This window comes from Vipera ursinii (genome assembly GCF_947247035.1).
Source record: "Vipera ursinii genome assembly, chromosome: 3".
Lineage (NCBI taxonomy): Eukaryota > Metazoa > Chordata > Lepidosauria > Squamata > Viperidae > Vipera > Vipera ursinii.
The window spans coordinates 185467574-185492182 of record NC_139516.1 but is presented as its reverse complement, the minus strand read 5'-3'; the positions used below and the strand labels follow the sequence as shown (position 1 = coordinate 185492182).

At 37.5% G+C, this 24609-nt stretch overlaps 1 protein-coding gene across 1 annotated transcript in view; it reads left to right on the top strand.

The window, feature by feature from the left end:
- The window catches only part of MMP16 (matrix metallopeptidase 16), a gene marked incomplete at both ends in the record, with an annotated part of 170015 nt that overhangs the window by 65104 nt on the left and 80302 nt on the right, over positions 1-24609 (top strand). Inside the window, 2 exons of the mRNA XM_083359684.1 lie at positions 6222-6370; positions 21974-22096. Coding sequence (XP_083215810.1) covers positions 6222-6370; positions 21974-22096 — 272 coding nt within the window. The remainder of the gene's footprint in view (positions 1-6221; positions 6371-21973; positions 22097-24609) is intronic.

Genomic DNA, 24609 nt, shown 5'->3' with positions numbered 1-24609 from the left:
TCACTCACTCACAAGGCAAAGTTGCCACTGGATTTTCGTTACAAATATAGTTTTTAGTTCAAGGAGTATGTTTGTGATTAATTCCCCTAGAGTGCTAAGCCACATTTTGTTTAATGTTGGTTTAAGGCTATATAATCATGGTTTATTTAAGTGTATTGAATATCAGGGTCAGAAGCAGGATGTTACTAATGAACACAGTATGGTCAGATGTTTTGAGCATATTCAAGGCCCTCTGAGTAGCTGCAAAAGACACAGCCTAATCAGTCATGTTTTTCTTGCAAATTACACTTAATTTTAAACATCTCTTTTTCTTCTGATAGGTATTATATAGCAAAAGAGCTTGAAAAGTTGACTTTTATGAGAGTATATGATTTTAAAATCATGACATCTATCAAATTTTGTTTGTTTCTTCCCTTTGTTAACTATATTTAGCAAATACAATTGGAACAAGCGACTTGATTCTCATGTGATATGTTATTAAATGAAAAATTACATCACTGCAACTATGCTATAATTTTACTTCAGTTTTCCTTTTCTTTACAGTATCAGAAGAATACAGATCCAAAGAATTGGGTGAGCTCAAAAGGCAAGGGAAGTTTCCAGAACTTAACTCACAAGGGAGCTGCATAAAAAGGCAAATCTTACACCCATTTTTCTCATCCCTTGCCTTTTGGAATGCGTATCCCAGAACTGGGATAATTAGCAAGGAGAGAACTAATGCATTTATATTCATTGGAGAGAAAGGGATTACAAGAGAGTAAGAAGGTATACAATGAGCAATACACATTGAGATAAATGTACCAGCATCAGTTGTTTGCCTAGTGCACTGATGGCTGGAGCCAGGAGCTGCTTAGGAGGCAAGCAAAAACCTTTATTGTGAAAATGAATAGGATATTGTCAATTTCAGGTAGCACTATGAACTGATTAATTAAGGTCACTGCTGAACTTGATAATGTGCAGTTAACACATTTTTAGGAACCCACTAGGGAAAAAGGTTGCTCAGGATTAGATTGCATCTTAAGGCAGTGCTAGGATGGGGAGGAAAAAATGGGTCAGGCACAGGACAACAGGAACTGACTGACTGTAATGCAGACTTTTTCACTGGTGAATATTCCACATAGGTGTTTTTTTTTGTTACCTGTATCCTCACATTATATTGCATCATTAACTATATTGCCAAATCATGTTTACATTTTTGCACTTGGAAATGGCATTAGAATTGATATATCAGTTTTGTTAGCTGATGGCAATATAAATATTCCATTTCACTATTGTAAATGAAAGATAAGGGTCTCAACATTATATTCAATAATTTTTTAATGGATTACACATGGTGACAAAAAGTCTTGATTTTAGCAAATGGGAGATGGATAAAATCTGATTCAAGCATAAAATGAAATAACGTGCCTTTTGCATATATTAAGTTATAAACTTGGTGTTTTCAAAGCATAAAATTAAAAGAAATTACATCCAAACTTATAATCAAGTTTTGTGTATGGTTTGTTGGAGTAGCCAGTAACAACACTATAAGCCATATCTGTCTTTGGCTGCATTAAGAAGGCAAGTTCATTTCCAAGAGTACCCAAAGAATGTGAGCCCAAAGCATTATGGAAGATTAAAGTATCCATTCTTATTGATGGCTACTTAATTTACCACAATGATCCAAATACTGTAGATGCTTTGTATGAATTTATGGATGATGCAATGTCCAACAGATTGAAACATGCATTTAAAGCAGTGGCACAGACCTTTTAGTTCCTTCTAGATAACTTAAAGCAGGGGTGTCAAACTCGCAATGTCACATGACATGTCACGACATATCACAACTTTTTCTCCATTGCCAGCAATGGGTTGGGTACGGTTTTGGCATGATGCATCTGGCCCACGGGCCAGCAGTTTGACACCCCTGACTTAAAGCAATGTTTCCCAACCTTAGCCATTTCCAGATGTGTGGACTTCCATTTTTTTTTAATCCCATTTATATCCCGCCCTTCTCCGAAGACTCAGGGCGGCTTACAATCTAAGCACAAATCAATGTGCTTAGCAATAGCCTTCATTCTGTGTATATACCTGCTTATTAGGGCTCCCCCCCAAGCGGCATTATTACAAAGTCAGCTTATTACCCCCAACAATCTGGGTCCTCATTGAATCATTCCCAGAATTCTCATCAATAACCATGTTAGCTGTGGAATTCTGGAAGTGAAAGGTTGGGAAACATTGCCTTATAGGGAGAAAAACAGAAAATGAAGCATTTAAATCTACTGTATATGCAAGTGAGCCGTTAATTTATGAGATAGTTATTATTTGTTTAAAATCACTTAAGAGTTTGTTTTGTTTTCTTGGTGGTGTTCATTTGAATTTTAGATATCTGTTTAAAAAGCATAGTACTGGCTGAGAGTGCACAGCTGGAAATGTTCTGGCTAGGGGCAAAATAGAGCTTGTACCAAGCAGCAGATTTAGAAAGTAGATAGGGTTTTTTCCCCCCACTCTTCATGCAGCATTGTGCAAAAGATGGAAACTGTTTCAATATCACATTTCATGTGCACTCAAGCAAATATATACATTCCAAATATGTCAATCAACCCAGAGAACCTAGAGACCCTTGCTAGGAAAAAATGACTCTGAGATAGATGTAAAATCCATATAGCAAAAACTGATCTAATTATTCTTTATCCAGCTATTCTCAATAGTAAAGCTAGAAATGAAGGAAATACCTACCATCGCATTTTTTTAAATGAGTAAAACTTTTCATTAAACTTATTTTTTAGTTGAATTACAATTTAATTTACAGCAGTTTTGAATTTTTGCAAAAATGTGAATGGGAAAGGAAAGGAGAGGTGGTGAACTTCCATCACACGAAAACTCATTTTCCTCCACTTAGTTTGGCATTCATTTTTGTTCCATTGAAGCTCATGGTCACTGAGTCACTGGCACTAGGGAAAGCTTTCTCCTTAATCTGTACCTTGAAACATTTCAGTCTTTGCCATGTACGTGCAGCTTACACCAGTGAAAACAGAGAAATAAAAAGAGATGTAAACATTACACTAGAAAAGTAATGGCACAATAGAAAAAACAATAAAAAAGAAAAAATGTGAACACAACAACGTGAGAGCAAAAGATGGGCATGTAGGGAAGCAGAGAGCGAAGGGAGAGGTGGGGGTGTGTGTGCTATCAGTCTAGGAGCCAGCGTGGTCGCTCCTTATTGGCTTCCCAGACAAATTACCAAAGCCAGGTCTTCAGGTTCTTATGGAAAGATAAGAGGGTGGAGGCAGATCTTACCCTGGATAAGATGTCTCAAAGGGTGCAATGGGGTAGAGGAGGCTCTTCTTCCGGATACTGATAGTACCAATATAGATAGATATAACCTGAAACATTAGCTTATTAGTCTCATTCATGTCTCTTAAAGGTATATACTGTATGCATATGTATGTGTATTCTTAAATAGATGCTCTAGTCCAGGTGTGGCCGCATTGAATGAAGAGGAATTGTCTTGGCTTGCATATAAAATAAATAATATAGTTTTTGTGTATGTATGTATGTATGTATGTATGTATGTATGTATGCATGTATGCATGTTTATATGTGTGTGTATGTTTGTGTATGTATATGCATATATGTATATAAAAATAATTTTATTTTATTTATGTAAAGTGGTCCTGCATAGCTATTCTATGTTCAAGAAATTTTTAGTAAGGGTACGGTTTTCAGGACTTGTATTCTGACCAAAGGAATTCCTTGCAAGGTTATTGAAGAATCAGTCAATGTTGTTGAATGCCTGAAAAGCAGATTAGGGAATAAAATACAATTATTATATTAGTAATGTCAGGTACCAACCATTGAATCTCATTCAACCTGTAACCTAATGACATATTAATGGGACATTGTTTTTGAAAATTTGCAATAAATCTTGATTGAATGCTAATTTGGATAGCATTTAAAATTACTGAACCAATGCAGTTGCCAATACTGAGAAATTACATTGAATTAAGCTATAAATGAGTCTTGTGCTTGTACATACAGTACATCCATTTTCTTCAGTTAAATCTTCAGTTAAGTACGGTGCTCTATTTTGCCCAAACCAAGAATGATCTCAGCCCTGGTTGTTCTGAATTGGGGAACCACTACTTCACAATTTGGATAAGAAAGGCATAAGAAAGGGAGACATGGAGACAGAATCCATAAAAGAATTTTGAACACAATAGTTAGAAGATGTTTCCATGGAAATTTGTAGTAGAATATTTCTCAATTTAGAATCATCTGCTTGTCTGATGTGATTCATTATTTGCTATGAGAATAAACTTTACTTACACATGCCATACCTTGAATGTGATACCCAAATTTGACTGGTTTGTAAAGATAGCCAGAGCTTTCCTAGCTCTGAAGAGGTAGATATAAAACACAGTGGTTACAGTAAAGAAACAACTGGAGTAGTTGAAAGTCTACCTGAAGCTGAAAACAACTGGGACAATAATAGAGATTCATGAGAATGATTACTGGGAATGATCTAGACCAGGGTGTCAAATCTGCAATGTTACGTGACGTGTCGCGACCAAACGCAACTTCTTCTCCATTGCTGGCAATGGGGTGGGCGTGGTTTTGGCATGACACATCTGGCCCATGGGCTGGCAGTTTGACACCCATGATCTAGACTGAACTACAGGAATCCTGCCAATTGAAACTACAGATAGGAATCTCAAAAAATTGCTAACAGCCTCTGTTAGCTTCCTGCTCAAGACCTGCCTGCCAAAGTAACAGATAACTCCAAATAAGTTCATCTGGGGCTCATTAATTTCTATGGAGCATAGACTATTCAAAATAAATCCCTGTCTAATGAATCCATCCACATGAAGTTAAGATTGAAGAAGGTCTTCAAGGTTTGGAATCTGAGTTGCAGGCTCAGAAGAAACAAACAACGGTAGCACCTCTCTTGAATATTCAATAGCAGCTTAGTCAAATGTGCTTTCCTGCTACCAATTTGCTGGTCCTTCTATTTCACCTTTAAAAATGTTTACCTGAAAGGCTATATGAAGGGAATTGTGCCTCTTTTGTAGCATATTAACTAAGTTAGTGTCTTTCTCTAGTAAAACAGGCTCAATTCGCTTTGGATATTTGGATAAAATTATTTTTACTTTTTATTTTTTAAAAAATGGGAAAATACATTAAGATAGTTCTTAACTGCATTTTGTATCTTACTTTGTATAACAATTCTGTAATTTGCAAATTCTGTGCAAATTCTTGATCAAAAGATTAAAATGAGCAAATGAATCACTGAGCAAGCACATCTTTTCATACTAAAGCTTTTCTTCTAAGACTCTGCAGGCCTGGAGGCAGGACCAATGGCTTTCTGTGGTCCTACCATAATAGTAGCTCTCTCTTTTAGTTTTCTGGAGAACTTCTCTCAGGGCCATTTTTGAAAGACAATGTCTTTATAGCAGCAGCCATGGTTTTCCTCCAAAGTGCTTCAGAACCAGGGAATTTGCAGGTTGTTGTATTTGGAGAAGATAATTACAGCAGTCAGAAATGGGGGAGAGAAGAGTTCAGCTGGCCTACACGTTAACGGTGAATGGCCAGGGTACTAGCTGCCTCAGTTGCTGAATACAGGTAGCCCTTGACTTATAATGGTTAATTTAGTGCCCATTTGAAATTATAACGGAACTTAAAAAAGTGACCTATGACCATTTTTCACATTTATGCCCATTGCAGCATCCCTGTGCATCATCACATGATCAAAATTCAGACAGTTGGCAACTGACTCATATTTATGATGGTTGCAGTGCCCCCAGGTTATGTGATCACCTTTTGCAACTTTATTACAAGCAAAGTCAATGGGGAAGCCAGATTCACTTAACAATCATGTTACTAAGTTAGCAAATGCAATGATTCACTTAACAAGTGAATCAATCACATGACCATGGGGATGCTACAATGGTCATAAGTGTGAAAAGTGATTATAAGTCATTTTTTTCAGTGCTGTTGTAACTTCGAATGGTTGCTAAACGAACTGTTGTAGGTTGAAGATAAGCTATATATTATTTAAGCACATGTACCCCAGTTAAATTATTGGGGGAAAAAGCACCTAAATGCACTTTTAGTTTTCCTTCATTGTAATAGGATTTAATCAAACTTGAAATGGTTCTCTCAGTGTTTGAACTAGGAGTTGAATGATTAGGAAATCCTGGACCATAAATCCTGCCTAATACACATTTTGCTTGTTTTTGTAGGTGTGGTTACAAAAATACGGCTATCTTCCATCCGCTGATTCCAGAATGTCAGTGTTGCGCACTGCAGAGACAATGAAATCTGCTATAGCTGCCATGCAGCAGTTCTATGGCATTAACATGACAGGAAAAGTAGACAGAAACACAATCGAGTAAGTAAACTTTATTATGATGCTCTTCCTTTTTGGAATTCCTGAAATACATGTGGAAAATTGGAAGCATTGCTGTGGCTGGCTATCTAAATCCTATCTCGGCAGTTCTGAACCGCCTGGACTTAGAATACTTCCTTATTTTCATCATGTCAAGCCGGGGTTGGGGTAGAAAGCATTGTACCATGCAATTAAAGCCTCAATAAAAGTCAGTTTCTACAAGAAAGGTGGGGGGGAAAGTATAAAAAAATGGAATTGAACAGTCATGATATTTTTATCCTGATATGAGTGTTAAATCAAAATTCACAAAAGAAGCTGAATAGGGAGATAATAATCAGATCCTTTTGTGGCTCAGGACAAAGTTAAGACACGTTTGAGGCCAGCCAGATCATGATTAAGAGTGCGGAGAGTGTAATTATGAAGTTGTGTGTAGACTTTAAATGAATCAGTTGTGGGGAAAAAAGACAAACCCTAATTCCAAACTCAGTAACCAATCTTTTTTTCTAGTACCTATCAGTACCTGTGACCCAATTATCTCTGGCTTTCTCCCCATTTCCTCCCATCCCTAATGGCCTCACAAAGAGATTTCCCTATTCTAGTAACCACATAACCAATCATGCACAGCTAGCTAAGGTCAGTAGATTACATCTGCTATAGAGATATTCAAAAGCAGCAGTAGAATTGAGGATGACAACTGTACCACATGGAGTCATTGACTGAGATGGGACACTATAGAAACTGAATAAATTTATTTATTTATTTATTTATTTATTTATTTATTTATTTATTTATTTATTTATTTATTTTATTGCATTTATATACCGCCCTTTCCCTGAGGACTCAGGGCAGTTTACAGGGAGTTAAAATCAACCATACAAAAGTTAAAACCCAATTTAAAAAATATTAAATCAACCCTGTACTATTAAAAACCCCAATTAAAATGAATGTCTCCTCAGCCTGGGCCCGAGAGCTCAAAGAGCCAGGTCTTCAGGCCCCAGCGGAATGATCGGAGGTCGGGAGCAGTCCTCAGCTCCACCGGCAGCTGGTTCCAGAGGGCAGGCGCCCCCACTGAGAAGGCCCTATCCCTGGGTGTCACCCACCGGCAATCTCTTACCGGCGGGACCCTGAGCAGACCCTCCCTGTGGGAGCGCACTGGGCGAAGGGCGTTTGATGCCGGCAGCAGGTGTTCCCTCAAATACCCCGGACCCAGGCCATGTAGGGCTTTATAGGTGATAACCAGCACCTTGAATTTCACCCGGAGGGCAACCGGAAGCCAATGCAGCTCACGGAGTAGAGGTGTTACATGGGAGTATTGGGAGACCCCCATTACAACTCGCGTGGCCTCATTCTGCACCAGTTGAAGCCTCCGAGTGGTCTTCAAGGGCAGCCCCATGTAGAGAGCGTTACAGTAGTCCAAACGGGAGGTCACAAGCGCATGAGTAACTGTGCATAGGGCGTCTCGGTCCAGATAGGGACGCAACTGGCGCACCAGGCGAACCTGTGCAAAAGCCCCCTTGGTCACGGCTCCTATGTGATCTTCAAAATTGAGCCATGAATCCAGGAGGATGCCCAAGTTGCGAGCCCTATCAACGGGGGGTAACACCTCACCCCCCATCGTTAGAGGTGGAATAACTTGGTTAACCCGATATGCCGATATGCACAGCCACTCAGTCTTGGCGGGATTGAGACGAAGCCTGTTTCTCCCCATCCAGACCTGAACCGCCTCCAGGCACTGGGACATCACGGAGAGGGCATCACTGGGTTGGTTCGGGGTGGAAAGAAAAAGTTGGGTATCATCAGCGTACTGGTAATACCCCACCCCGAAGCCACGAATGATCTCGCCCAGCGGCTTCATATAGATGTTGAACAGGAGAGGCAAGAGAACCGACCCCTGAGGGACTCCACAAATGAGAGGCCTCGGGGCGGATCTCTGCCCTCCCGTCAACACTGACTTCGAGCGGCCCTGGAGGTAGGAGGAGAACCACCGTAAAACGGTGCCTCCCACTCCCAACCCCCTGAGACGCCACAGCAGGATACCATGGTCGATGGTATTGAAAGCCGCTGAGAGATCTAATAGGACCAGGACAGAGGAACAACCCCTGTCCCTTGCCCTCCAGAGATCATTCACCAGCGCAACCAATGCCGTCTCCGTGCTGTGTCCGGGCCTGAAACCCGATTGGTACGGGTCCAGATAATCAGTTTCCTCCAGGAACAGAGGGAGCTGATGCACCACCACACTCTCAACAACCTTCGCCAGAAAGCGAAGGTTGGAGACTGGACGGTAGTTGTCTAAAGCAGCCGGGTCCAAAGCAGGCTTCTTGAGAAGGGGTCTCACCACCGCCTCCTTCAAGGCGGCAGGGAAGACACCCTCCTTCAAAGAAGCAGTTATTACTGCATGGAACCAGCCTCGTGTTCCCTCCCGAGCCGCATAAGCTAGCCAGGAGGGGCACGGATCCAACAAACAGGTGGTGGTGCTCAGTCTCCCCATGATCCTGTCCACATCATCAGGGGAAACAGGGTCGAACTCAGTCCAGATAACGTGCTCAAGACCGCCTGATTCCTCCACGTCAGACTCTGCCCAGTCAGAGTCCAGGCCGGTCCGGATCCGAGCGATTTTGTCCACCAGATGATGACTAAACTCCTCGGCTCGTCCCTGCAAGGGATCCTCTCTCACCTCCTGGTTAAGGAGGGAGCGAGTCACCCTAAACAGGGCGGCCGGGCGATTATCTGCGGACGCGATAAGGGCGGCAAAGTAGTTAGACTTCGCCGTCCTTATCGCCGCAAGATAAGACCTAATAAAGGTTCTTAACTGCAATCGGTCGGATTCGGATCGGCTGGATCTCCAACCGCTCTCTAGACCTCGTCTCCGACGCTTCATCTCCCGGAGCTCCACAGAGAACGATGGGGCCCAACGGGATCTGCGCCGGGTCAGAGGTCGCGTGGGTACAACGCAGTCAAGTGCCCTGGTGGCAGCCGTTTCCCAGGCCTCCACCAGACCATCGACTGGGCTGTGGGTAAGGGTGATAGGTATAGGCCCAAGCGCCTTCTGGAACCGATCCGGGTCCATTAAGTGCCTGGGGCGGAACCACCTGGTCGGTTCCGCCGCCCAGCGGCGGGGGGTGGCATGACGGAAAACCAGCCTCAGGAGGTGGTGATCTGACCATGACAGAGGGGTGATGGATGGGGAGCCCCCTCCCAGATCATCCAACCACTGTCCAGACAGGAATACCAGGTCGAGAGTATGATCCCCCACATGAGTCGGGCCCTCAATAACCTGGGTCAGGCCCATGGCTGTCATGGAAGCCATGAACTCTCGAGCTAACTCCGACGACCCTCCCAGTGACGGCAGGTTGAAGTCACCCAGGACTATAAGCCTGGGGAACTCCACCGCCAACCCTGAGAGGGTGTCGAGCAGCTCAGGCAGGGCTGTTGCCACACAGCTGGGCGCCAGGTATGTAAGCAACAAACCCAACCCAAATAAATGAATGAATAAACTGCCCCTATAGGGATGCGGTGGCTCAGTGGGTTAGGATGCTGAGCTTCTCGATCAGAAGGTCGGCAGTTTGGTGGGTTGAATCCCGAGTGCCGTGTAACAGAGTGAGCGCCTGTTACTCGTCCCAGCTTCTGCCAACCTAGCAGTTCGAAAGCACGTAAAAATGCAAGTAGAAAAATAGGGACCACTATGGTGGGAAGGTAACAGTGTTCCGTGCGCCTTTGGTGTCTAGTCATGCCGGCCACATGACCACGGAGACGTCCTTGGACAAGCGCTGGCTCTTCAGCTTTGAAACGGAGATGAGCACCGGCCCCTAGTGTCAGAAACGACTAGCACGCATGTGCGGGGGAACCTTTACCTTTACCTATAGTTTATATTGGGGACCAGGCAGGTATTATTAGAAAACCTCTAGCTGTTATGCTGAAACAGTGCAAAATATATTTGATACTGTCCATGTATGTAATTCTCCAGTCCCATTTCCCTATAAGAAAAATAAGGAAGCCTAAAACAGGGTTCCCACTTCCCCCATTGACACAGAGGGTTCCCACACTACACCAGTGGTTGCGAGGGCCAGCCAAAGCCAGAAAAAAACATGCAGAAATGAAACATGACATTCAAACCAAATTCCTTTTGCAAGCAGTCCCAAGCAGTCCACTCTTCAACCCAGACTTTTACGTCATTCCATTCAGTCTATCTTTTAAAAATAATACTTTGTTTCTCCTTTTCTTGGTTATACTATAATTTCTTTGTTTTGATTGTGATAATTGGTCCAGAGTCATTTAGGAATCAGGTGGCATACAAATTTAATAATAACGAGGCAAGCATCTCCCATTCATGATCCTATCTCATTATTTCTTTTTATTTATTTCACCGATTTGTTTTTCTATTTTTTTTTAGTTTTCCAATTGTCAGAATTTAGATTATATGTTTCTAGGAGTATAGGCAAGTTGTTGTTTCCTCTGTTATTTAAAAGTGTGTTAAACAATGATGTCACATAAATAAATATAAATAGACTAAATTCATTGGCGTATAAATGTGTTAACAATGGACACTGGAATAATGCAATATTTGGAAGCCAGATGCACTGGATTTGGTGGGATCATTTTTAAGACACACATAAGGATAGGTATATAATAGGATCATGCAAATTATTTGGAAAGAATGTTTGTAAAGCATGTTAGAATGAATGATGCAACCTTCTTGAAAAATTAAAGTTAAAGTATCTGGATTCTTAGGAAAGCGTACAAGGCAGCCTTAAATGTTGCCTCTGGCTGTTGTGAGGACATGCACAATTTATTTGTTGGTGATCCCAGTGGTATTGTTATCTGTGTCTCTGTTCCCAGGCCCAGAGTGAAGTGGTTTATGTACCTCTTAGTGATTTTTTGGGTTGTTATTAATGTAACTCTGTCTGAGTATTCATGTTTTTTATGTTTTTCTTTTAAATTATAAGTTGTCCATAAAAGTTTTGGAATAGAGCAGCTTCAAAATTTGGTAAATAAACAAATGTTCAAGCAGCTGGGTGCACTTTTGTAAGCAGCTGCATTAACTATTCAGAGGATGCAGTTGCTTTAATACTTGCAAGAGAGTGTTTTGCTTTTGCTAGTATTCTTTGTAAAGAATCACTTTTTCATGCTTTGTTCAACCCTAATGTCAAGTATCCAAACTGTGGTTAATTTTGCATATTGCATCTTATAGGAGAAAAAGATAATTAAACATACTGTTTTTTAAATCTAATTTTAATTCATTTTCCCTTTATATTAAATCACAAGGACAAAATATAGCATCAGATGATACTATCTGCAGATGATCTCATCTGCTATTTGTTTTGTTTTATATGAATGATTGCTGGAAATATCTTTCTGCATTAATTTGTAAAACATTTTTATAAAGCTAAACTGGTGAATACTAAACTATAAAACCAAATCAGCAAATGATATTTGTGCTTAAGATCTATTTTGACAATCACTTAACTGAGATATAGACCACACTTTATTTACATCAGAATGACATTTCTATATTTTTCCACACAGTTTGATTATAGTACTTTGACTCAAAGATCAATGCTATCTTTCTCAGCACATTTATAACTTCCTTTGTTGTCAGCTTCCGGTAGCTAATTTTCTATTGGTGAAAAATATAGCTTCCTCCCAAATGCCACTAATTTAGCATTTAAAAGTTTATAGCACTCAAAATTGCCTTCTTCTGTCAAGCACTGATTCACATTAGCTTAGCAGAAAATCTTGTCTCAAATAGTTTCTAATTCTAAGGGCAGGTGATGCTTGTGTATGAAGTTCAAGGACCCCAACCTAATTTCCTTCTGTCAAAGATCAGCATCTCATAGTGCAATAATGTATGACCAAATGGATTGATTAGATTTTTTTTTAAATCTGACGTTGGAACTATAGAAGAATATTTTTTTTAAAAAAAAGTAAATTCATTTCAGTTTTTAGATTCCCATCAATGAAGGTGGTACTGACTGGAGGGCACAAAAGTAGAGGAAGCTGATACTACCAATCCAGGAATTTCCTCATTTTATTCTAATTTTTCCTAACATAACTTCTCATGAAATGTACGTTTTCATCAATTTGAAGGTACTTTCTTTTTAAAAAAAATGGTTTGAATGCTTCATACAAAACAAAATAAGAAGCCCCTACATAGTGCTCCACAAAGTAAAGTATTAAATCTTCAAGATTATAATATTCTGTTCCACATTAGTTTGTTATTGCAATAGAATGTGAAAATACTTATTTCTTAAATAATGTGATATCAATATACATCTTTCTACATAGAAATTGACCTGCTATTCCAGTATATACTTGAGTATTTAACATGATAGTGTCAATAAATAAATTGAAATTAGAGATTGTCAGTCAGGGATTACTATTGGGATATAAACACAAAATATATTGCCAAACAGTTCTAGTGGACTACATGTGTGAAATATAAAATATCTATTCCAGAATTTATGCCAAATGGACATAGAACTTCTCCACTGAAGTGAATGTCAAAATCCCAATTTCTGCCAAATGGCATAAATGGGATTTTGACATTCACTTCAGTGGAGAAGATGTTCTGGTATACATAAACTGAAATGTACATAAAGCTGACCCATCCGCTAAAATGAATGGAAAAGCTCTCCTATTTGGAAAAATAAAATCCAAATACCTTGCATATGTGGGATGTTTAGGGATATGTTTCTCAGACATATTCATATCCTGCCTTCCCTTATGAGCTCAAAATAGGTCATATGGGGATCTCTCTTTATTTTATCCCTACAAAAGCAAAGCTGTAAGTCTGAGCAGGGTGACTGGTCCCGTGCCCAGTGAATTTCTATGTCTAACATTGGACTTGAACTTATGTACTGATATAAGCAGGTATCTTGACACAGTTTGTGAATAGCTAAAGATAAACACAATATAATTTAATTCTGGAAGTGTTGTGGACAATAAAGCTAGTAGCTCTACACACATATTTTCAGCTTGTCTTGAAATGCGGAGTTCTGTGAAAAGGCTATGATTTGCTGGTCTACCTTATCTTTGAGCTCTGCTTGAAAGTGTGATGGTTGAAGTAATTTGCAATGCTAAAGGCATCAATGCCAGCAATAACCTTATCAAAATACTGTTTCAGTTAGTCATTTATGTTCTGCTATAATGAAATTTATTTTCAGGACATATTGGAAGCTGGAGTGACTGCACTATATAACAACTTAGATGTTGATGGAACCAAATGAGTCAGGCAACATTATGCTGATATTATGGAAGCCTAAGGGACTGTAAGACATTGAAGAAGAGTATTGATATAGGTCTAGAAACTTCTGGCTTAACCAAAAGGCTTGAAGTTCTATGTCCTAGTTGGCAAGTTAGCAATAGAAATATATCCTCTAGTACAGCTAAAGCTGGTAATCATCAGAAATATCACTTTAATGTTAATACATTTTTTCATGAACTATATCATCTGAAAAGCTTTTGTGGAAATATGTAATTTTTGAAAATAATGTGGGAATATCCTCTCAGGAGCTTAAATTCTTAATATGGTCAAGATCTAAGCATTTGTATTGCCTGTCAGACTTGTGATGTGAATATACAGAAGTAAAAACTTGGCATGGATCCGCAGAGTCATATATGTGTAATTGTTATGGTTTTAGTTGTTCCTAGTACTTCAGGATAATAGTTTTCCCTACTTAATGGCTTTTGTACAGATATTTTGGAGAAAAGAGAAATATGTAAATCACAATATTTTTGGAAAAAAAATCCTCCTAAATTGGATGGAACAGTATTAGCAACTGTGCAAGAAACAATGTTTTGAAAAGGAGTTTAAATACAGTATTCAATTTTAATCTGTTGTTACACAGACATAACAGAAAGCGATGTTCATCAGTTAGAAAAAGAGAATAAAAAAATCCCTTTACCTTCTGTGTCTAGAGAGTTAAATTGAGTGCTGAAGAGCCGATCTTATTTTCTAGGATTGTCTATGAAGATTCTCAGTCATCCAGGTCATAGTTGTATCAAAAGTGGTTTTGTTTTTTGAAAAGGCAACTGGACTGATTTTTTGAGGAAGAAGGAGACATTTCGCTTCCTATCCTGGAAGCTTCACTAGTTGTATCCAATACAACTGATGAAGATTCCAGGATAGAAAGCAAAATGTCTTCGTCCTCAAAAAAATCAGTCCAGTTGCCTTTTCAAAAAATAAAAACCACTTTTGATATTTTCTAGGATTCTTGATCCCATGGAAAGCCTCCATTTTACCTTTTACAATCAGAAAATTCTTATGCTTCATTCTTCTGAAATACTGTTTATTTTTGTAATGAATTTGTATTCTATCAAAAAACAAAAGAGATTCTCCAGTTCATATACATCAATAAAATACAATAAATCTTCCCATGGTAATAAATAGATAGATAGATAGATAGATAGATAGATAGATAGATAGATAGATAGATAGATAGATAGATAAAAATTATTCCAGTAGTGTAACACTGTAACTGTTGTTTATTCAGTTTGAGAAATCAGTTCCAAGATGTCCACAATAACTCTTGTTTGTAGCAACTTGCATAGTAGAATTGAGGCAGATATTAAAATATGATTTTAGGATCTGACTGTGAAAGCATACAGAGTAGAGGAAAAAATGTAAAAATTATAGTTCTTGGATATCTACTCTGCCAATATATATTGTATGCATTGTGTATCTAAATGGTTCTTGATAACAATGATTCTCAAGACTTGGGATAAAAACACCAGGGTTTTAGGAATGAGGACCTTTGACCTTTGAAATTGACCAAAGAATGTGGAGAATACCAAGTATTGGCAAGCTGTATGCCACTATTCGTCAAACTGACTCCTGCTACTCCATTAGGACCACAGAGTTCAAATTCTTAGAAAGCAGAATCCAAAATGCCTGCTAGTGATAAGGAATACTGCTCTCTGTTTAGATTTTCTTATTGATGTAGTAACTGCCTTCTATGTAGCTTTCTGAATATTTCTAATTAGACAGATGACTGTTATGCAGACAGTATCTATCACAAAACCTTGAAAAACTTGTCATTCTTGAATGGGATATTCTCATTGAATATGGAAAGTAAAAGTATCTGGCAGCTGATTAGGTGAGGATAATAGGAAGGTATTCAGGGGCTTTGCTTTAGAAGATATGAATTCCTTATGCTGCAAGACTTTGAAAAAGCTCATCAACTTAATTTACTATGGAACAGCAGTTGATCTTCTTCAGAACTAATTGTCTAAAATATATGATGTGTATAATAAAATTTGAGAGCCAATTTGATGTTTAAAGCATCAGGCTAGAAACTGGAAGAGTATGAGTTTTAGGCATAAAGCCAATTGGGTCACTCTTTCTTAGCCCCAGGAAGAAGGCAATGGTAAACCACTTCTAAAAAAAAGTCTTGCCAAGAAAACTGCAGGAATTTGTCCAAGCAGTCATCAGGAGAAATTGGAAGCAGCTAGCATCTAAGGTGCCTTGTATCACACACTGTCTAATGAAACTCAGCAACTTTAAGAAAACTAGACCAACTCCTAGAAATCAGAAGTATTAGTTAAACTTTGATAGCAATTAATGCTTGCATAGTTGAACAGTGATTTTCTGTATTGATTAGCCTTACTCAGAGATGATGTTAATTCAGTGTAGTATTTCGGTTTACAGAGCATAGTCCTCCTTATTGACCTCAGAAGGATGGAAGGCTGAGTCAACCTGGAGCCAGTCAGGATCAAACTCTTGACACTGGGCAGAGTCAGCCTGCAATACTGCATTCTAACCACTGTGCCACCATGGCTCTTATAAAATAATGATTCTATCCATTTTTAATGGGTCACAGTTATGGAGGCAGGAAACTTTTTCCACAGTTCTCACTTCCCCTTTTGTCTACAGATATAGCTCAAATTGGAAATTCGGGGAAAAAAATGAGGCTTATACTGATGGTTGTATATGTTGCAATTTCCATTCAAGTATAGGATTTTGCTTCTATGTTCCCTCCATAGCAGCCTCTTTGGAACAGCTTCCCCCCAGAGATTTGGAGGTCCCCACTTAGCCTTCTGAAAAGCTGTAAAGACTTGGCTCTTCATCCAAGTCCTGGATTAGGCTGGAATTGACCCCAACAAATGTCACTGAGATCTTGTAGTGCTATAGTGTGAAGAATGATAGATCAATAATGTAGAAAGATAGTTTTTATGGAATGTTGTGATCCATTAATTATGTATAAGATAGATGGTTATATCATTTTTTGAAATAAATAAAATAAAAATGTCATTCGGCTTTTGAATTAAAATTACTTCCTGCCTATAAATTTGTTTTGTTAAAACACTCTTTGATTTTTCTGATTGAACTCTTGTTCACTGTTATATCACTATATAAATGAGTTTCATAATTATATCACCTGGAGAATAGTTTCAATCTTCCTATGATCAGTAGGCGTGAGCCTAAATGGACTCCAGAAAATGGTAGAGGACAGGAAGGCCTGGAGGAACATTGTCCATGGGGTCGTGATTTGTCGGACACGACTACGCAACTAACAACAACAAAATGATCTTTAATTGTGTCTGAAATAAGTTCTTTCTTAGCTATGTACTAAGCCACTGGTTACATAAGCTCTAATTTTTGAAAGCCACCCAGAGTTGCTGTATTAGTGAGATGGGAGGATTAGAATTTTAAATAAGTAAGTTAATAAGTAAGTATATAAATAACTCATGCTCACAAAAAAACAACAACAACCCAACACTTTGGAATGGATGTTCTAGTGACATTGTTAAAATACAGTATTATTTAATATTGATGTTTAGAATACTTCTTACATAGGATAATAGTTCTCTCTTCTTTTAAATCCCTTGCCTCTTTCGTTTGATGTAGTGATATCACCTTAAGGTGAGAGTATCTGTCTTTTCTATTTGGTAACTGCAGTGTATTTAACTGCTTCTTCTTGGTGTTATATATCTGTAGTTTAAATGCATGGAAATTGCATGCTATTCTGACATTTGTTCACTTTGAAATATCATTGCCTGGAAAATTATGGACTTTGTATGGCTAAAGATAAATTGCAGTTTAAAGATAATTTGCATACCCAAATAGCAGTAAAATAGAACCATATTTATACAGTAAATGGGAAAGATATAAAATTTTACAGAAACTGCAGAAAATGAGTAAACAAATTTTGTTATCACCTAAGCTGTATTTTTTCAGTTATGTTAAAATTCTGGCAGGGTACATATTTCATCTATAATGTTTGCCTAAAAAAGTTAGGTTATCTTGTGTATATTGATTCAGTCAAAATATTCAAATTGTATTAGCCTAAATTTAGACAGTTAAATTTGCAGGTTTAAAGAATCAGTTGAAACAGATGATTAATTTACCGTACTTTTTTCAGAGCTTTAGGTGCGAGAAAGTTTTTTGTCAGTTTTTGACAGATCTGCTGATTACATTGGGGAGATGGCCATCAAACAATGTGTTTCAAATCATCAAAAGCAATACAATTGACTAAACACTACAAGGCCATGTTCTCCCTTAATGGGCTGCAGTTGTCCATGTGCAGCCACAGAAAGAAAACTAACAAATCAATTGTTAATATTGTCCCATTTATCCAAGATACACTCTCTGTTTAGCAGCTGTAAAGCTTTAAATTTAGCACTATTCCATTTTGTAACTCATGCAATGATTTGCTTAGCATTTGTTATCACTGTCTGTACATGCTCATTTTTTGATACAGTCATATTTCATGAGTGAACATTTGTTCTCAAAGTAGGTAGCTACCTTGCCCTAAGTAAAAAAGCACATATACAGTTTTGAGAGCCAGGTAACTGAAATTTTCTACATTTTCTGTGTGTGTGTGTGTGTATATATATATATATATATATATATATATATATATATATATATGTATATGTATATGTATATGTATATGTATATGTATATGTATATGTATATGTATATGTATATGTATATGTATATGTATATGTATATGGGGAATGGGGGTGGGGCTTACTTATTTTGACATTTATTAAAATTTCAGTCTGGTTCAGAAGAAATGTTTCCTTGGGAGTTCCTCTCCATTAAAACTGGAGGACATGTACAATGTTTGGATATTTCTCATCTATCTGGGATATCCCATATGAGAGGATCTTGCTGCGTCTCTGTAAAGCATTAGAGAAGCAGCTCCATGCTGCCCCTCATGAGGTTCCCTGCTTTGAAAACTAACAATTAGAACAGAAACCTAATAGTTTCCGAATTTGATTGAAGCTGGACATTGCTATTACTGTGAAATGTGCAAACTATTGTTTGTGGAAGAAAAGATCTGTTTCCTTAAGCACATAAATTGCGGGGGAGGGGAGGGTTTGGGGGGAGGTGAGCATTCATTTTAAATTGGAAGCCTGCTCTTATCTCAGTAAGCCTAAGGTTTCTTTTGTGGTGACTCCATAAGACTTTTTATCTATTTCATTAGCATTGAGCTAAAAGCTTTTGTTGGACAAGAAAAAAAATGATAGTTAGGATTTCTGTACACAACTGATTATATTTAATGACTATTTCATGGCATGGGGGCTACAGTCCTATGAAGCCTCTTTAAGTATACTCAAGTACTTGGGAAAGATTAGATTGATTTGGGACACTTTTTATTTGATAATAATTCTTTTCTCCTGGGGTTGTGCTGGATGGAGGATACTATGTGGAGGAAACTATTGATTTGAGAGAGGAGCAGAGCTTAAAGTTTGGGGAACCTTGGTGTCTTGAACTCATTGTATGTTAAGTTAAAGCCATAGTACACATACTTTAAATTGAAATTAATAAAAGTCTAATGGTTGTTGTGATATCCCTAGGAATCTCTATAATTTCCTAGTAATTATATAAAATATACATATTTGTGTCCCGTTTAAAATAATATGTGGAGCTTCTATCTAAATCACTCCTTTGACTTGCACCCAAACAGTATATTTTCTGCCCTATTTAGCACTAAACTACACCATCAAAATGCTATGGCCTTAATAGAGAACCTGTTTGTGTAGCAAAAACCAGATTTTTATTTTTATTTTTTGTCTATTCTGTTCTTGTAAGTTATTCAGTTAAGTCAGAAACTGTCCATATGTTAACACAGCACTTAGGTTGACCTATTTGAAGAACAATTGTCTTGTAGATCTTTCATGTTAAACCGTAACATGTCCATTTCAGAGAAACTCTACTTTCTCTTCATAAGATTATAGGTTATGATTCATGGCATATATATGTCTTGACATTTTTCATATACATAGAGCTGTTGTGGGGCTAGAGATTATCATTTGGGTCTGTCCCATTTGCCCCCCCCCCCTTTTGTTTTGTTTAAAAAGAGGATGTTGCAATTATTATGCTATTATTCTACAGAATAGTTTATTCATAAGTACAGTTAGTATAAAGTTTAAAAGATACAAATAAGTAAAATATTTTTGATTTTCAGAAAAAATAAGCATAACTTGCTGAGGGGCAACAGCTGGAAAAACAGGGGACACCAAACAAACTGCAATCAATCCAGCACAGACTTTGCCATATTTCAATCATAAGAGATCAGTTTTGTGACTTCATTCTGCATGAATTTTATCCAGCACATGAAATTAGACATAAAATCTCATTTATTTTTATTTTGTATTACACTGTTCCAGCACTGGAAGCTGAGAATAGCACCATAAAATAGCAAATATGAGTAGCCCAGCCATTTTAATTTCAGTGACACAGATTTTAATACAACACTGGGAAATAGTTGTGATCAGTTACAATTATAGGAATATAGTGATAAAGATGTTTCTAATGTAATGAAATGATAGATTGAAAAGCAAGACATCTTAATAGTAATGATTGCCTTGCAATAATGAACATTATTTATTAGGTTAAACTGAAATGTCAAACTGATGAGGAAGAATAATAGTACACAAGTGATACTGATAAAGTTGTCCATATCTGAGTATGCTCCAAGAGTCTGTGAGTTTCAAATTATGTGCTTTTCTTCCAGATTTAATTTTTGTGCTGAATCAAACATATATATTGCATTTCTCAGCCTCTGTCTTCCAGATGTTGCCAATGCATATCATATCAAGGGCTCATGGATAATAATACAGGGAGCAGGTATCCAGAACCCTATTAATATTGTGTGCACTCCATGCTAGCATTTGTAAGAAAGGGAGTGAGGATGAGAGTGAAAAAAACATGGCAAGCTGCCCAGAAGCAGTTGTAGAGAGGTACCAAGGTACAAGAGCAAACTGGAATGCCAGGCAGAGGCATCTCTCAGAACAATAATATAGGTTTAATTCATCTTTACAATCTGCATTATAATCTCATAATGTGAGGTACTGAAGGGTGATAGCTCAGAGACGGAACACATGGTTTGCATGCAAAAAGCCAGGTTCATTGTCTTGCTATCTCTAGGCATAGCTTGCAGATGTACATTCCTGTCTGGAAGCTGGTAGAAAACAGTATTGAGTTAGATTGATGAAGGGAATGAATAAGAAAAAGGCAGTTTCCTTTGTTTCAATGAGCAATTTCAATTACCAGAGGCTTCACTTTGTAATTTAAGCCATCACTACTGTTGCTGTATTCTGCTCTTGCTCCCACAAACTATTAGTTATGAGACTGAAGGAAAACCTAATGAAACTTCATTCAGGAACCCAGTTCTTTCTTTCTTTCATAAAATAGTTCGACAAACTCACTTTGCTACAAGATTTTCAGTTAACTGTACAAAACCAGTATGAACAAGTGGCAATACTGGTCCTGTTAGGCTAGAACAATGTATAAGTCCCAGCAAATGATTAAATAAACATGCAAACAAACCAGCTCTACCTACCAAAGTGTTTGCCCCATATTCTTTCCTTATTTGGAAATTCTATGAGGGTTTGCTATTTCAAGGGTCCTCAACCTTGGCAACTTTGAGACTTGTGGCTTTGCTGGCTGAGGAATTCTGGGAGTTGAAGTCCACAAATCTTAAAGTTGCCAAGGTTGAGGAAGGCCTGTGCTATTTAATAATGTTAACCAGGAACTAGAGATAGTCCTCAAATACAACCATTTGTTTAGTGACTGTTCAAAGTTATAGTGGCACTGAAAATAGTGACTCATGATCGTTTTTCACATTTACAACCATAGCAGACTCCCTATGATCACATAATCAGAATTCATCCCCTTAGCAATTGGAATGTATTTATGACAGTTCTACTGTCCAGGGTCATGTGACCTTCCCAGTTGACTTTCAACTATCAAAGTCATTGAAGATTTGCTTAATGACCACATGATTCACTTAATAGCTGCAATGATTCACTTAACAACTGAGGCAAAAAAGTTCTAAAATGGGGCAAAACTCACTTAACAACTGCCTTGCTTAATATCAGAAATGCTGGGCTCAAGTTGTGGACCACCTGTATATTATATTTCAGTGTTTCTCAGCCTTGCCAACTTTAACTCCAAATCTGGGAGTTGAAGTCCACACAATTTAAAGTTGTCAGGATTGAGACACCATTTGTATGTTGAAATGTAAAAACAATGTTTTGCCCTTTTGAAGAAGAGGTACAGCGGTTCATTATATATCAAATGCATCAACAGGTGCCAATGATACTATGCACTTATTGTCATCATATGGTACTGATTTGTTTTTATTCTGTTTATTTAAGCTGGATGAAGAAGCCTCGTTGTGGAGTTCCTGATCAGATGAGAGGCAACTCTAGATTTAACATTCGTCGAAAGCGATATGCATTAACAGGGCAGAAGTGGCAACACAAATATATCACTTACAGGTATGAAAGCAAAACTGTGACCCTTTAATATAGAATTGCTTAACACTTCAAAAAATACAGTCCTGCTGCTTAGTATTTGTGAAAGACAAGAAACTGGTTGCTGCCTGAAAATATGAATAGTGTTTTCAGGAGAAAAGGCTCTTGTACTACAAAGGTGGATAATGGGTTTAAATATCAAATGTAACTTTGAACTTTTCAAAGTCAAATTAATTCCCTATTTCCTATGTGTTAAGTATTTATTTATTTGTTTGTTTGTTTATTAGATTTCTGTACTGCCTATCTCATCTAGATAAATTAGATTTTAAATTGGATTTCAACAAGAAAGAATAAGAAGAAAAATCTACTCATTTCAATTTACCAGTAACAACAGTGTGTTGATTACATTTTATAAAGCATAGGAGAAAAAAATAGTTTGCAGTTAGCAGCTGTAGGATAGCAAGAGAGAAATTAACTGTACATTATCAAAGAAAATGTGAAGAAGTCATTTTCTTTGTCTTGTTTTTCCCATTAAGGTTAGGTTGGAAGAGTTGTGAACAAAAGTATTTTTAGTTCAAAAGCCTAAGGACAAAGTTATCAGCATGTCCAAATAAAGTCCTGAGTTTGATTCCGGCTCATAAATAATGTCTATGGAAATTCTCAATCATCCAGGCCATGGTTGGCCCAAAGATGCTTTTTCAAAAGGGAACTGAACTTCATTTTTCCTTGAAGATGTTTCACTTCTCATCCAAGAATCTTCTTCAGTGAAGAAGCACCTTTGGGTTATAAGGAAGAAATGCAATTTGAATCAAAGTTGGAAATCTTTTCCAACTCTCACAGTTATTGTATATTCTTGGATTCCTTAGTTCTTGCACATGATTCAAAAGGTTTCAGCAGTTTTAGCAGCATGTGAAACCACGTCCCCTCTGGTCTGTGGAAAAACCTCTCTCCACAGAACTGGTCCTTGGTGCCCAAAAGGTTGGGAGCCGCTGTATTAACAGTACGTTTTATGCATCAACACAGGAATAAGTTACAATGGAAAAAGGCTGATGAAAGGGGAAATTAAATAGCATTGAAAATGTTGTTTCTACTTAGAATTGGGAAAAAGAGAGGAAAAAATAGGGTGAAATTCTCTACATGGATGCATTGGCTAAAAAAAGATCTTCCTGTTGGTAGTTCTCCTTTAATGTTTACAGATGTATAGGTTAATAGTAGAGTTAGCAGTTGATGATTCAAATGGTAATTAAAGAGGAAATGATGCTGTATTTCCTGCCTTTGTGCAGACCTTTGTGTTTTGAATACTGAGATCTTAGTATGATTAACTGAACACCCTTATAAACATCCCAATACTGATAACTTAATAGGACAGTATTTACCATTGTAGATATTTGTAGATGCATTCATTTAAATATACTTTCCTTACTCACTTCTAATTTTTAGTGTTGAACTGAAAAGAAGATCTATACAAGATCTATAGATCCATAAACAGAGGTGCTTGTACGCACATCCTCAGATCCATGCACTTTTTAGTTTGGGGTGTGAAAGGACTTTAGTGCAAAGGCTTCAATGACTATTATATTTGATCAGGATAATTTATCTATTTATGGAATCACCACAGTTACTGAAAGGAAGTTGTTACCTTACCTTTATTTATTTATTTATTTTATTCCATTTATATCCCGCCCTTCTCCGAAGACTCAGGGCGGCTTACAAGCTTAGCAGTAGCCTTCATTCTATGTATATGCCTGCTTATTAGGGCTTTCACACACACCCCAAGCGGCATTATTACAAAGTCAGCTTATTGCCCCCAACAATCTGGGTCCTATAAAGTTATTGTTATTCCATCCAGAAATTTCAGTCTTTTAGGAACATAATGAACATGTTAATCTCTTGATATCCTTCAGATATCTTCCCTAACCTTTCCTATTTATTGTTCTAATCTTTTTAGTAGTCAATCATATTATTGGCCTTAGCATCATCCAAGAAAGAATAAATTGATTAATGGCAAATTAGAAAATATTTTGCTTTTCTTTTACTCTCCTGTGGTATAATTTCATAGGCATATTTTAAGCCAAGGCATTACAAATGTTGCTTGCTAATAAATAAATGAGTTTCTGGAAAAATCTTCAATTTAATTTCTACATTTGCTTTTAATATGTATTATTTATTTATTCATTAAATTTATGTCATGCCCATCTTATCAGTGATTTGTTAGCTAGTTAGGAATAACATATAATCTTTTTGCTTACACTTTTTTTGCTAATAATACAGTAATTTGTTGATAATTATATAATAGTACTTAATATATAAATATGTCTGAAATAACTGGCCTGTGTCTGACCAATTATTCTCAGTAAACATTACACCAATCTAGTAAGATAGACATTCAGTAAAAAAAAAGTGCACTCAAATTTATGTTGTGTTTTGCTAATATTTTAGCTACCAGATAATTTTAGGTAACATGTTATTTTCTATCATACCAATTTCTTATTTGTACTGGCTTCTGCTTCAGAAACATTTCCATTATGGTTTTGATA